General features: G+C 34.2%; 3 protein-coding genes across 13 annotated transcripts in view; 1 reads left to right on the forward strand and 2 right to left on the reverse strand.

Annotated features, from left to right (window-relative positions):
• Positions 1–14,006, forward strand: part of LOC144301748 (uncharacterized) — a 355,630-nt gene that overhangs the window by 307,479 nt on the left and 34,145 nt on the right. For 2 of the 4 annotated variants that reach the window (XR_013368512.1, XR_013368523.1), the window contains one exon: positions 9,783–9,997. The exons of the other annotated variants lie outside the window; for them this stretch is intronic. The gene's annotated coding sequence lies outside the window, so the exon portion shown is untranslated. Of the gene's footprint in view, positions 1–9,782; positions 9,998–14,006 lie in introns of those variants that run through there. 4 annotated transcript variants of the gene reach the window in all.
• SAMSN1 (SAM domain, SH3 domain and nuclear localization signals 1) overlaps positions 1–14,006 on the reverse strand; it is a 268,791-nt gene that overhangs the window by 198,672 nt on the left and 56,113 nt on the right. The gene's annotated exons all lie outside the window — the stretch shown is intronic.
• Positions 1–14,006, reverse strand: part of LOC144301747 (uncharacterized) — a 75,849-nt gene that overhangs the window by 4,422 nt on the left and 57,421 nt on the right. For 4 of the 7 annotated variants that reach the window (XM_077878815.1, XM_077878816.1, XM_077878818.1 and 1 more), the window contains one exon: positions 632–749. The exons of 1 other annotated variant lie outside the window; for it this stretch is intronic. In XM_077878815.1, the coding sequence (XP_077734941.1) occupies positions 714–749 (36 nt within the window). In that variant the 3' untranslated portion in view covers positions 632–713. Of the gene's footprint in view, positions 1–631; positions 750–7,217; positions 7,315–14,006 lie in introns of all 7 variants that reach the window. 2 more of the 7 variants (XM_077878813.1, XM_077878811.1) reach the window with 1 other exon arrangement.

Raw genomic sequence — 14,006 nt, forward strand, 5'->3', positions numbered from 1 at the left:
CTAGTCAATGGAAAATTGCCCAAGTCCTTGACTCCTTGTCACTCTGAAGACCCAATTTGGAAGACTATTAACAGAACAAAAGCTATAACACATTCAGAAGAGGACAATCACATGGAAATAAATGAGCAATGGAGCCAACAGGGGTATCAATGTGTTTTTCAATGCTCATGCATCATCAGCTGTTTATTTCAATACTTTGTATGTCATCAGCACTTTGTCTGACAGCTCCATTTGTTCACTTTTCATACTCCTTTTGAGTAAACAGCACATATAATAGTTCCATTTTAGAACAGCACATTAATCTTCCCTTGTTAAGGGATGACTTGTCCTCACACTTATCATCACACCTCTCTTGTGATATGACATCATCTCCTCATTTACTGAGATAAATGCCAAACAACAAAAATCACACAAGCATTTGAATTTCTACATTTGTCTATTTGATTTGCAGCACAACTTAAAAATATACGCAAGGGAGGAAACTAGTCATTGATGAAGCTTTTTTTATTGGCATTTTTGTATTTTCCATACAGTCTGTACTCAATATTGAGACTCTAACAGATCTAAGCCAATTGGGTAGATTGCCCAGTAGGTTAAATCAAGCAATGCCAGAAAAGCAAAACACACATACCCATATACAGCAACAGTCTTCTTTGCCCTTCAATATCCATGGGGAGCCTGTCTTCTGGAGCACTGAGTAATCACACCACAAGTCAATTGCTGTATTTAAAGCAGTTCTGGAAGTTCTCCTTATAGAAAACAAGCCATGAAAGTTGATTCATTTGTAAATAACTCAAATAAAAATATGAGTTAAATCCTACCTAGGAGGTAATGTAGACAGATTAAAAAAATAGCGTTTGTGTGCTGAGAAAGCGCATTCAGTAATCATGTTTCACCCCAAGTTAGGTACTGTCATTAAATTCCTAATCAAATTATTTTTTAATTTACTATAATGCTCTGAAAAAGTTACCTCAACACTAGCTCTCATCCTTTCTGTTTGTGATCTCAGCTTGGAATTTGACTATTGGAAAATACAGGGGATAGTTGCTGAGTTTGGAATTATAACACCTCATTGTGAAAAATATATTGAAACTGAAAAACACAGTTAACTTAATGAAATGAACTGGTTTCCATATAAGAAGTTGATATAATAAAAACTTATACTTTGGAATAAAAATCATATAGGGTATTTACTGTTTACTTTTCATCCATAATAAATATGGGGTATAAAGACTTAGAAAAGTAGAAAAGTAGAAAAAAAAACACAAAATAGCCACAAATAAAGGAATGAATAAATTGTGGTATGTTCAAACAATAAAATACTATAAAACAGAGAAAAGGAATAAAATACAGCTACACTTATCAATGTGGAGGATTTTCATGAACATAAATGTTAAAGGAAAAAAGGCAAGTTAACAAAGAACACATTGATGAGGTTAGTTATGAGGTTAGTTATATAAGCTCTTAAAACGTACAGGAGAGTATGATTACATGTTGCTTAAGGATATATGTAGTTAATGTGTTGCAGGTGCATGGGAAGGTAAACACGAGTGGCTCCCTAAGGAAGCAAAGAAGAAAGTGGGCCATAATCAGAGAGGAAAACACAGAGGATTTCAAATACACAGATAAAAATCTAGTGTGATAAGAAATATTTATATTTGATCTTTGTCCACAGTTCCTGATACAGATTTTCTAAAACCTTTGTAATTTCCTTAGTGATAGGGATATTAGGAGTATCTTTTGTAAATCATAAAAATCTTTCAAGCAAACCAGAGTTAATGCTAAGAAGGTGACTCTTGGTATGCCTTTTTAAAAAAAAAAAAAGATTTTATTTATCTATTCAGGAGAGAGAGAGAGAGAGAGAGGCAGAGACATAGGCAGAGGAAGAAGTAGGCTCCCTGTGGGGAACCCGATGTGGGACTTGATCCAGGATTCCAGGATCATAACCTGAGCCAAAGGCACCCAGGTGCTCCTCTTGGAGCCCTTACACAGCTTTAGGATAGGGACTGGTTGCCAGAGATTCCAACCATGTGATTAGAGAGTTGAAGCTTTCAGCCCCACCCTTGGACGTGGAGATTTGGTTCATCGCCTTTGAAGACTGATTTAGTCAACCAAACCTACATAACAGAACCTCTAAAAACCTGTAAACAATGGGGTTCAAGAACTTCCAGGTTGGTTGAACACATAAAAGTGCTAGGAGGGTGACATACATGGAGAGGGCATGGAGGTTTTGTGCCTTTTCTCCTATACTTTGCCTTCTCTCCCATTTGGCTGTTACTGAGTTCTATCTTATAATAAACTAATAATAGTATTTTCCCCTGCATTTTGTGAGCTCTTCTAGCAAATTATCAAACTGTGAAAGGGTTGAATTTTTAACTAGATGCTCAGAAGTACAGATGGAAATCTGAGACTTGCCACTGGCATTTGAAATGGAATAGTCTTGGGGGACTTAACCTTTAACCTGTGAGGTAAGTGCCAAATCTGAGTAGTCAATGACAGAATTGGGTTGAATTGTAGAATATTCAGGTAACATACAGAAAATTGGAGAATTGATCGCCAAATAGAAGAAAAAATCCACACATTTGATGTCAGAGGTTTAGTGAGTAGAAACAGTATCACGTCTAGCTAAGAAGAAAAGGCATTCACACCTAAAAAAGTAGATGACAATACAAAATTACAAATGTATATATTCCAAATGAATCTTACTAATAATATTTCTGGGGTCTCTGGGAAATTTTTCATGAAGAAGATAAATTATCTTATTATCAAGAGGAAGATAAAGTAGTGAGAGGACTAAGAATGTGATCTATGTCCATTCAATCATAATGTTTATCCTCCTGCTCAAATGTCATCTCCATGAGGGTAAGATCATCTGTTGTATTCAGTACTGAATCCTTAGTCACTGGCACAAGTAATCTCTACATAGAATGACTTTGATGGAAGGAAGACTGGCATTCTCTAACTTCCAGGATACTAAACATAGAGAGCACATAGACATATTGACAGGTTAGTAATGTACTTTACACAACGCTCATCAACTTCATGGAACTTTTTCCTCCAGAAGACATAAACAGTAGATATTTTGGGTTTAACATTTGTAGCTGATAGATCAATAATGGATTAGAAAGATAATTTAATTCTATTTATTAAGAACAGAGTAGAGACACCAGAAAAAAACCCACATTTATATAGTCAATCAATGACAAAGGAGGCAAGAATATACAATAAGGAAAAGATAGTCTTTTCAGTCAGTGGTGCTGGGAAAACTGGACAGCTAAATGTAAAATAATGAAACTGGATTACTTTCTAACACCATACACAAAAATACACTCAAAGTGGATTAAAGACCTAAATGTGAGATGTGTAACCTTAAAAATCCTAGAGGATAACACAAGCAGTAATTTCTTTGACATTGACCATGGCAACATTTTTTCTAGATATGTCTTCTAAGGCAAAGGAAACAAAAGCAAAAATAAACTATCGGGACTATACCAAAATAAAAAGCTTTTGCACAACAAAAGAAACGATCAAGAAAACAAAAGGACAACCTACAGAGGGTGCCTGGCTGGCTCAGGTGGTAGAGCATATGCTCTTGATCTCAGGGTTGTGAGTTTGAACTACATTGGGCATGGAGCCTATTTACAAAAAAGAAGAGAAAGAAAAGAAAAGAAAAAAAAGAAAAGAAAAGAAAAGAAAAGAAAAGAAAAGAAAAGAAAGGAAGAAAGAGAGAGAGAAAGAAGAAAGAAAGAAAGAAAGAAAGAAAGAAAGAAAGAAAGAGAAGAAAGAAAGAAAGAAGAAAGAAAGAAAGAGAAAAAAGAAAGAAAGAAAAGAAAAGAAAGAAAGAAAGAAAGAAAGAAAGAAAGAAAGAAAGAAAGAAGAAAGACCTACTAAATGGGAGAAGATATTTTCAAATTATGCATCTGATAAAGGGTTAAGATTCAAAATATATAAAGAACTCATACAACTTAATAGCAAAACAAAGCAAAACAATCCAATTACAAAATGGGTGGAGGACCTGAACAGACATTTTTCCAAAGAAGGCATACATATGGCCAATAGACACATGAAAAGATGTTCAACATCACTCATTATCCTAGAAATGCAAATCAAAACCACAATGAGATATCACCTCATACCTGTCAGCACGATTAAAATTAAAAACACGAGAAACAGCAAGTGTTGGTGAGAATGTGGGAAAAGGAAATCCTTGTGCACTGTTGCAGGGAATGCAAACTGGTACAGTCACTGTAGAAAACAGTATGGAGGGTCCTCAAAAAATTAAAAATAGAATTACCATATGACCCAATAACTGCATCCTGTTGCATATTTACCCAAGGAAAACAAAAACACTATCTCAAAAAGATATATGTACCCCTATGTTTATTGCAGCATTATTTATAATAGCCCAAACAAGAAAGTAACCTGAGTGTCCAGTAGATGAATGGATAAAGAAAATGTGGCATACACACACACACGATGGAATATTACACAACCATTAAAAAGGATGAAATCATACCATGTGAGACAACATAGATAGACCTAAAGGGTATTATGCAAAGTGTAATAAGTCGGACTGAGAAAGACATATATCGTATGATTCCACTTATAAATGGAATCTTTAAAAAATAAACAATCCAACACAAAGCAGAATCAGAGCTATAAATACAGAGAACAAATTGATGGTTCCCAAAGAGGGGGAGTTTGGCAAAATAGGTGAAGGGGAGAGGGAGATATAGGCCTCCAGTTAAGGAATGAGTAAGTTATGGAAATAAAAAGCAGAGTATAAGAAATAGAGTCAATAATATCATAACAGTGATGTATTGGAACAGATGGGAGCAATACTTGTAGTGAACATAGCATAATGTGTAAACTTGTCATATCACTCATTTGTACACCTGAACCTAATGTAATATTGTGGGTCAACTATACTCAAATTTAAAAAAAGGGAGGGTGGATCTTTTAAGAGTATATCTGAAAAGGCAATTATTTTGATACCTTGAAGTAACATTTGATGCTCCTATAAAAAAATTAAAATTAAATGACAATATATATCATATCTTCTTTATCTATTCATCTGTCAATGGACACAAAAGCTGCTTTCATAATTTGTCTATTGTAAATAATGTTGCAATAAACATAGGGGTGCATGCATCCCTTTGAATTAATGATTTTGTATGTTGGAGGGTAAATACCCAGTAGCATGATTAATGGATCATAAAGCAGTTCTATTTTTAACTTCTTATTTAAAGATTTTATTTATTTGAGAGAGAGAATGAGAGAAGGGGAGGAACAGAGGGAGAAGGACAAACAGACTCTATGCTGAGCATGGAGCCAGATGCAGGGTTTAATCCCATGACCCTGAGACCATGAGCTGAGCTGAAACAACAAGTCCAGACTTAATGGCCTGAGCCATCCAGGTGCCTCTATTTTTAACTATCTGTGAAGTCTTCATACTGAGTAATGTACAGAATTGGTGAGTCACTATTAATTGTACATTATTTCTGTAAACCTGAAACTAATATAATGCTCTATGTTAACTATACTAGAATTAAAATTTTTAAAAAAACTTAAAAAATGGAATGACAATAACAAAATCGGGACCATTTCAACCATTAATGTCAAAAGTACTGAATTGAGAATTAGGAAGCCAAAAATAAGATTTCCTACTTTATACTCATTGTTCTTGAAGTGAGTTGGAAAAAAAGAGCACAAACAGAAAATATTGACATATTTTAAAAAGTCCTATGTGTCTGAAGGAGAAAAAGTAGGCCTCAGAATCATTTGCAGGCTCTGCATTAAAAGATCAAATAAAAAGTGAGAGATCTAAAATGACCTGGCCAAGTTGTGTCCATAGGATGCCCAAGGAACCAGATGGTATGAAGTATTAAGTCAAACAACTACAAATTCAATAAAAAATCAATCTGGTATAAGCTTATTTGTGGGCTTTTTCATCTCCTTTCACTATCATTCTACCAACACACAGATCTGAAATTCCATGCACTTGAGAAATAAAAGATTTAAGATGTATAAAACAGGACTGACTACCATGTACTATGTTCTCAATAAGTACTCAATACTTTGCTAAAATAGTATTATTAATAATTATTTTTGTTACTGGATTTGGAAAAAAATTTTAAAAATATTTTATTTAAATCCAATTTGCCAACATATAGTATAACACCCAGTGCTCATTCCATCAAGTGCCCTCCTTAGTGCCCATCACCCAGTTACCCCATCCCCCCACCCTCCTCTCCTCTGCAACCTTTTGTTTGTTTCCCAGAATTAGAAGTGTCTCATGGTTTGTCTTCCTCTCTAATTTTTCCCCACTCAGTTTCCTTCCTTTCCCTTATAGTTCTTTTCACTATTTCTTTTTTTTTCTTTTCACTATTTCTTATATTCCATATATGAGTGAAACCATATGATGATTGTCTTTTTCCGACTTATTTCACTCAGCATAATAAAGCACATCACATCAAAGCTCCAGCTCCATCCACATCAAAGCAAAGATATACATATACATATATATATATATATAAAGATTTAATTATTTATTCATGAGAAACACACAGAGAGAGAGAGAGAGGCAGAGACACAGGCAGAGGGAGAAGCAGGCTCCACTCAGGGAGCCTGATGTGGGACTTGATCCCGGGACTCCAGGATCATGCCCTGGGCTGAAGGCAGGCGCTAAACTGCTGAGCCACCCAGGGATCCCCTATCTTCTTTATCCATTCATCTGCTGAAGGACATTATGGCTCTTTCTGCAGTTTGGCTATTGTGGACATTGCTGCTATGAACGTTGGGGTGCAGGTGTCCCAGCATTTCACTATATCTGTATCTTTGGTGTAAATCCTCAGTAGTGCAGTTGCTGGGCCGTAGGGTAGCTCTATTTCTAACTTCTTGTGGACCCTCCACACTCTTTTCCAGAGTGTCTGTACCAATTTTCATTCCCACCAACAATGCAAGAGGTTTCCCTTTCTCCACATCTTTGCCTTAATTTTAGGCATTCTCACTGATGTGAGGTGGTATCTCATTATAGTTTTGATTTGTATTTCCCTGATGACAAGCAATGTGGAGCATTTTTTGTGTGTGTGCTTGTTGGACATGTGTAAGTCTTCTTTGGAGAAATGTCTGTTCATGTCTTCTGCCCATTTCATGACTGGATTGTTTGCTTCTTGGGTGTCGAGTTTGATAAGTTCTTTCTAGCTCTGGATACTAGCCTTTTATCTGATATGTTGTTTGCAAATATCTTCTCCCATTCTGTAGGTTGTCTTTTAGTTTTGTTGATTGTTTCCTTTGCTGTGCAGAGCTTTTTATCTTGATGATGGAAAAAAATTGATTGCATTCATGAAGGCTCCTTCAATGCCATCTTATTTTAATTATGGCTTCACATTACCTTAAATAAAATTCTACCCCCTACTCAGTATCCTTATGAGGGGTTCTAGCATCAGAATACACTAACCCCAAGAAAATCCAAAGCACACATGATGATGGTGATTTCTACCACACTTCTGGTGTGAAGAAGAAATAGAACTTCTGTAATCTGGTCAATGTTCAGTTCCCCAATGTGTATTCTTTGGCTTCTGTTGGTGACACTCTCTGCTAATTTGCTTCTATTTATACCATCTTCATCAAATATAGGACTAGCAGAGAGTTGGAGCTGGGAAGGGGTGATGGAAGAAACAAATGTATGAAACCTTTCACAATGGCTTCACATTACCAGTACTGGTAAGATGTTTGTTATCAGACTAAAAAAAAAAAAAAAAAAAAAAAAAAGCAGAAATATTCATGTACCAATTGGAAGATCCGAAGCCTCGTCCAAACTTTACAACTATCTGAGTGACCCTGGGACAAGTTACTTAACTTCTATGACTACAACAATATGTTCAAATTAGAAAATCTTCCAAATCCCTTTTAGTTCAAAATTCTATGATTCACTGGCCCTGAATTTTCCAGGATACTCAAGAAGCACCTATAAAGAAGGAGCAAGGAGCTCTTTCTCCTCTCTCATCATACTCTCATTTCTAACATGTGCTACTGCTCTCTAATTTTTTTAATGGAAACCTCTGGCAAAGCCAATGATTCATCCATTACTCACCATGAACAAAAAAGGCCATATTTGTTTTCCGACCTCTAGAAATATTTGAATAAACATGTTGTATGTTGAGAAGAATGCTGAACCTGGAAGATCTGGGTCCAACCTCTGATTCTACCACTTACCAGCAGTTAAAACAATATCAGTAAAAACAATATCAAATCTACAGGATTGACAGTTATCCTGGAGATTCATGTCTTTGATTTCATTTACTTTACAGAAGACTAAACACATCCTGTAAGACTAAAGATACATACTGCTGGAATTATGATGGAAACTTAGGGTTTTTTTTCTCAGTACTTTGAAACCAATGGGCAAGGAAAAAAATTAGCAACAAAAATGTTCTTCAAATAAAATCCAACGTGCAACTTCAATATATGATCAGAGTGATGCCAGGGCCTAAAGGACTTCCACTGGACTTCTTCCTTCCCACCCTCAGAGCAGTAACAAGTCAGTCCTAGAACTTCCAAGCCCCTCCTCAAAGTGGTCATCACCTGGGAGCACAGCAGCAGTGCAGGATCTCATGCCCCACACCAGGCTACCTGAATAGAATCTACCATGTGAGGAGATCCCCAGGTGGTATATGTGCATAATATACTTGAGAAGCACTGACCTAGAATACAATTTAAAAACCACTGAGTTACCCCATGCTGCTCCCCCTAATTAACATCTCTGATTTAACTTTCTTATTGCCTATATCATAGTACTGTTGAGAACATGAGTGTGAACTCATTTTGCAAACAAAAGGTACTCTTATTTGTTCCAAGTTTCTGGAAGTTTCTGCTACCTTTCTTCTTTGTTCCAGTTAAAATCTGCTTAAAATTCCCATGGGAAAAATAATTTTGCTATGTGGAAACATAGCAAAAGTATCCCTGTGTCTCAACAGATATTCCATAGGAAAAATGTTTGATTTGATAATATAATTGTTTTTTTTGATAATATAATTTTTATACAATAATCCCATGTGTGCTCTTTCTCCAACTGCTTCTAATGTAAGTCACTTTCATTGATTGAAATATTTTATTGTATACTGTTTTCATTGTATACTGGGTGAGCTGTATTTGGTAAGTTAATAAGTACTTTATCCAGCTATCAAACTTAAATCCTTTTAAATCCTCTTAAACCCATGTAGCACATCCTACTTCAAATATTTGAAGTTAGTGAAGTAAAATCCACTTTAGAATTGAATATAGCCAAACAAAATATAGAATAAAAAGTGTTAATAACTAATAAACACTCAAGTAAATATACTGAATGAAAGAAATTTGAAGAAATAGAGTACAAACAGGTTCAACATTTCCCTCTCCTATCCCTTTCTACTTTAATCACTTGTTTTTATCTGAAAATTCACTTGAAAGAGGCAACTCTTTAAAGGTTGATTTTTCCAAGTGATAATGTGATACGTAGCAATATATTTATTTTGACAAGTTTCCAAAAAGCTCAAAACATGCAGTTAACCTGAGGTTGTCATGAAGAGATTTGACACATTATGCGTTTCTTGAATGTGTCCTGTCTAGTTATTTAGGAAGAAAACTAATTTCTATAACTGAGCTATGAAATGGTTAGAATATCTCTTGATTTTTTTTCTTAATTATAAGAGACATCATTAGAATACTTAGAAACAAAGAGTATTAGAATGTGGATAAGTTTTTCTCTTTTTTTTCTTTCTCTTCCAATATAAACTCTACAGATAGATGCATCTACTGGGAGGAAAAGGAAGAAAGGAAAACTGATTCACAGGCACCTGGGTGGCTCAGTCAATTAAGCATCAGCCTTTGCCTCAGGTCATGATCTCAGGGCCCTGGGATGGAGCCAGGAGCCCAGCACCTGGCTCTCTGCTCAGCGGGGAGCCTGCTTTTCCCTCTCCTTCTGCCTGCCCCTCCTCCTGCTTGTGCTTTCTTTCACTCTGTCAAATAAATAAATAAAATCTTTACAAAAACAAAAGAAAGAAAAACTGATTCTATATCCATATTGAAATTTTTCTGGTTAATGCAAAATATGTGACATTTCCAATCACCCATATATTACACTGAATCATGTAATTTTAGATTCTTAGAAATTACTCTTACACATACCACACCCACACCTTATTTTTTCTCCAACCTGTTTTAATTTCCTTCCCCTTTTCTTTATATTATTCTATTTTTATTTTTTGCTTTCATATTCTCTTTTTATAGTGCTCTAGAATTTTTTAAAAACAATATTAAAGTAGCATTGAGTTTGTGAATTTAGGATCCTGGAGATGCACAGAGGCAGAGGGTAAATTTATTTAAGTAATATCATATAGAACAAACTTTTTAAAAAACTATATATTTGCTTATATACATACCATACAGAAGAAGCAAGGAGTGAGATATTCATTTTTATATTGTTCTTAAAGAGTATACATTTATAAAGCTGTATAGAACTTGTTTTCTAGGGTTCAGAACCATGAAAATAGTATTCTAAACTCTTAAATACAATATATTTGTTCTTCATAGATATTTTATCCAAATATCCAAATTTAACTCAAATTTAAAATAATTATTAGCCTATTAAGTTGTTATTAAAATTTATTTATTTAAGTAATCTCTACAACCCATGTGGGGCTCAGACTCAAATCCCTGAGATCAAGAGTCCCATGCTCTTCCAACTGAGCTGGCCAGGCACCCCTAGCCTATTAAGACATTAAGTGGCTAATACCATCACACTCAGAGAGAACAAAGAAATATAGGCCTACATAGGCATTCATCATTTAAGTTACTCTTGGTCATCTTTAGCATCATGGCAGTTAGGAATTCCAGGTAAGACGGGGCCTTCAAAGTAGATAACACTGATTCTACCACCTGCAGTCTGCACAGTTTGAAGAAGAAAATAACACAGAAGCACCCCCTTGGGTTTAGTTTTAAAAACAATATTGACACTGAGGGGGGGCACTTGACGGGATGAGCACTGGGTGTTATCTATATGTTGGCAAATCAAACTTCAATAAAATATATATATTAATAAAAAATAAAAATAAATAAAAACAACATTGACTGGAAATAATAAGGAACTATCAGTGTTCCAGAACTTAAGAATGTAGAGTAGCCTGATGCTGTTTGACAATAAACTGTGTGGTCTAATTGGAGGAATGCAAAATTTACTCAGAAAAGAATTTGCTAATAATTTTTTTTCAAATAATATGACTTAGGATTTTTTTCTACTTAAAAAATAAAAAAAACATAAGCATTCTACTTTATATTCAATGAGAAATACAAAAGTATATAAAAACATATATGTATATAAAGAAGAAAAATGAAATTCACCCATAAATCACCATCAGAGATAACAATTGTTAATATATTTTTTTCTTCTTACCATGTATTTGTGTATGGATATATGGAGATATGCATACGTATATACATAGTATGTACAGGTACATGTATATATTCGTGGCTATATATCTATGTATATATTCGTGGCTAATTTAACAAATTAGGATGTCTCTAAATATACAATATTGCAATCTTTTAAATACAAAAGCCTAAGCATTTCTCATATCATAAAACAATCTCCAAAAATGGTTTTTAATACAGTGTATTCATTGAACAGCAATTAACTTAACTAGATAATTAAATATTATTTTTCAAACTCTTTTATTGAAATATAGTTGATAAACAATGTTACATTAGTTTCAGGTGTGCAATATAGTGATTTGACAAGTTTATATGTAGTGCTAGGCTCACCACAAGTGTAGCTACCATCTGTCACCATGCAATGCTATTACAAAACCACTGACTATATTCTCCACGCTGTACTTTTCATCTCTATGACTTATTCATTCCATAACTGTAACCATGCATCTCCCATTCCCCTTTACCCATTTTTCCCCATTACCCCTCCCTCACCTTTGGCAACCATCAGTTTGGTCTCTATATTTAAGTGTCTGTTTCTGCTTTTTGTTTATTAATTTGTTTTGTGTTTTGATTCTACATATAAATGAACTCATATGTTATTTGTCTTTCTAAGTCTGAATTATTTCACTTAGCATATTATCCTCTAGGTCCATCCATGTTGTCATGAATGGCGAGATCTGACCCTTTTTTATATGGCTGAGTAATATTATATTATATATAATTATATATTGTTATAGCATATGTTATATTATCATACATTGTATATTGTATATAATAATATTATACAATACATTTCTAATGTTGTGGTATATATACACATCTTCTTTATCCATTCATCTATCAATAGAGACTTAGGTTACTTCCTTGTCTTGTCTATTGGAAATAAGATTGTAATAAACATAGGGGTGCATATGTCTTTTCAAATTAATGTTTGTATTTTCTTTGGCTAAATATCCAGTAGTAAAATTACTGGATCATATGATGCTTCTATTTTTAATTTTTTGAGGAACTTCCATGTTTGAGCAGTGACTATCCCAATTTGCATTCTCACTGACATGCACAAGGGTTTCTTTTCTTCCACATCCTCACCAACACTTGTCATTTCTTGTCTTTTTGATTCTAGCCATTTGGACAGGTAAAGTGATATTTCATACTTTTGATTCATATTTCCCTGATGATGAGTGATGTTGAGCATCTTTTCATGTGTCTGTCAGCCATCTATATGTCCTCTTTGGAAAAAATGTCTATGCAGATCCTCTGCCCATTTTTAATTAGATTATTTGGTTTTTTTGGTGTTGACTTTGGTATAAGTTCTTTATATACTTTGGATGTTAACCTCTTATCAGATATATCATTTGCAAATATCTTCTCCCATTCAGTAGGGACTCCTTTTCATTTTATTAATGGTTTCCTTTGCTGTGCAAAAGCCTTTTATTTTGGTGAAGTCCCAATAGTTTATTACTGATTTGTTTCCCTAATAAGACATATCTAGAAAAATGTTGCTATGGCTGACATCAAAGAAATTACTGCCTATGTTATCTGTAGGAGTTTTATAGTTTTATGTTTCACAGGTCTGTAATCCATTTTGAGTTTATTTTTGTGTTTGATGTAAAAAAATGGTCCAATTTCTTTTTTTTTCAAGTAGCTGTCCAGTTTTCCTAGCATCATTTATTAAAGAGTCTATCCTTTCCCCCACTGTATATTCTTGCCCCCTCTGTCATAGATTAATTAACTGTATTTGCATGAGTATATTTCTAGCTCCCAATTCTTTCCCATTGATCTATGTGTCTATTTTTGTGTCAGTACCATTCTGGTTTGGTTATTATAGCTCTGTAGTATATCTTAAAATTAGGACTATGATACCTCCAGCTTTGTTCTTCTTTCTCAAGATTGCCCTGGCTACTCAAGAACTTTTGTGGTTTCATATAAATCTAATTATTATTTGTTCCAGTCCCGTGAAAAATGTTATTGGAAAAAAAAAAAGAAAAATGTTATTGATATTTTGATAAGGATTGCATTGAATCTATAGATTGCTTTGAGTAGTATGGACATTTTAACAATATTAATTTTCCAAACCATGAGCATGGAATATCTATTTGTTTGTGTCATCTTCAATTTCTTTAATCAGTGTCTTATAGTTTTCAGAGTATAGGTCTTTCACTTCCCTGGTTAAGTTTATTCCTTGGTATTTTATTCTTTTTAATTGTTTTCTTAATTTCTCTTTCTGCTACTTTGTTATTAGTGTATAGAAATGCATCTGATTTCTGTGTATTACTGAATTCATTTATTACTTCTAATAGTTTTTTGGTGGAGCCTTTAGGGTTTTCTATATATAGTATGTCATCTATGAACAGTGACAGTTTAACTTCTTCCTTACCAATTTGGATGCCTTTTATTTCTTTTTCTTGTCTGATTGTTGTATCTAAGACATCCAGTACTATGTTGATTAAAAGTGGCACAAGTGGACATACTTGTCTTTCTGATCTTAGAGGAAAAGCTCTCAGTTTTTCACCATTGAGTATGATGTTAGCTGTGAG

Source organism: Canis aureus, chromosome 30 (genome assembly GCF_053574225.1).
Source record: "Canis aureus isolate CA01 chromosome 30, VMU_Caureus_v.1.0, whole genome shotgun sequence".
In the NCBI taxonomy this organism is placed as follows: Eukaryota; Metazoa; Chordata; class Mammalia; order Carnivora; family Canidae; genus Canis; species Canis aureus.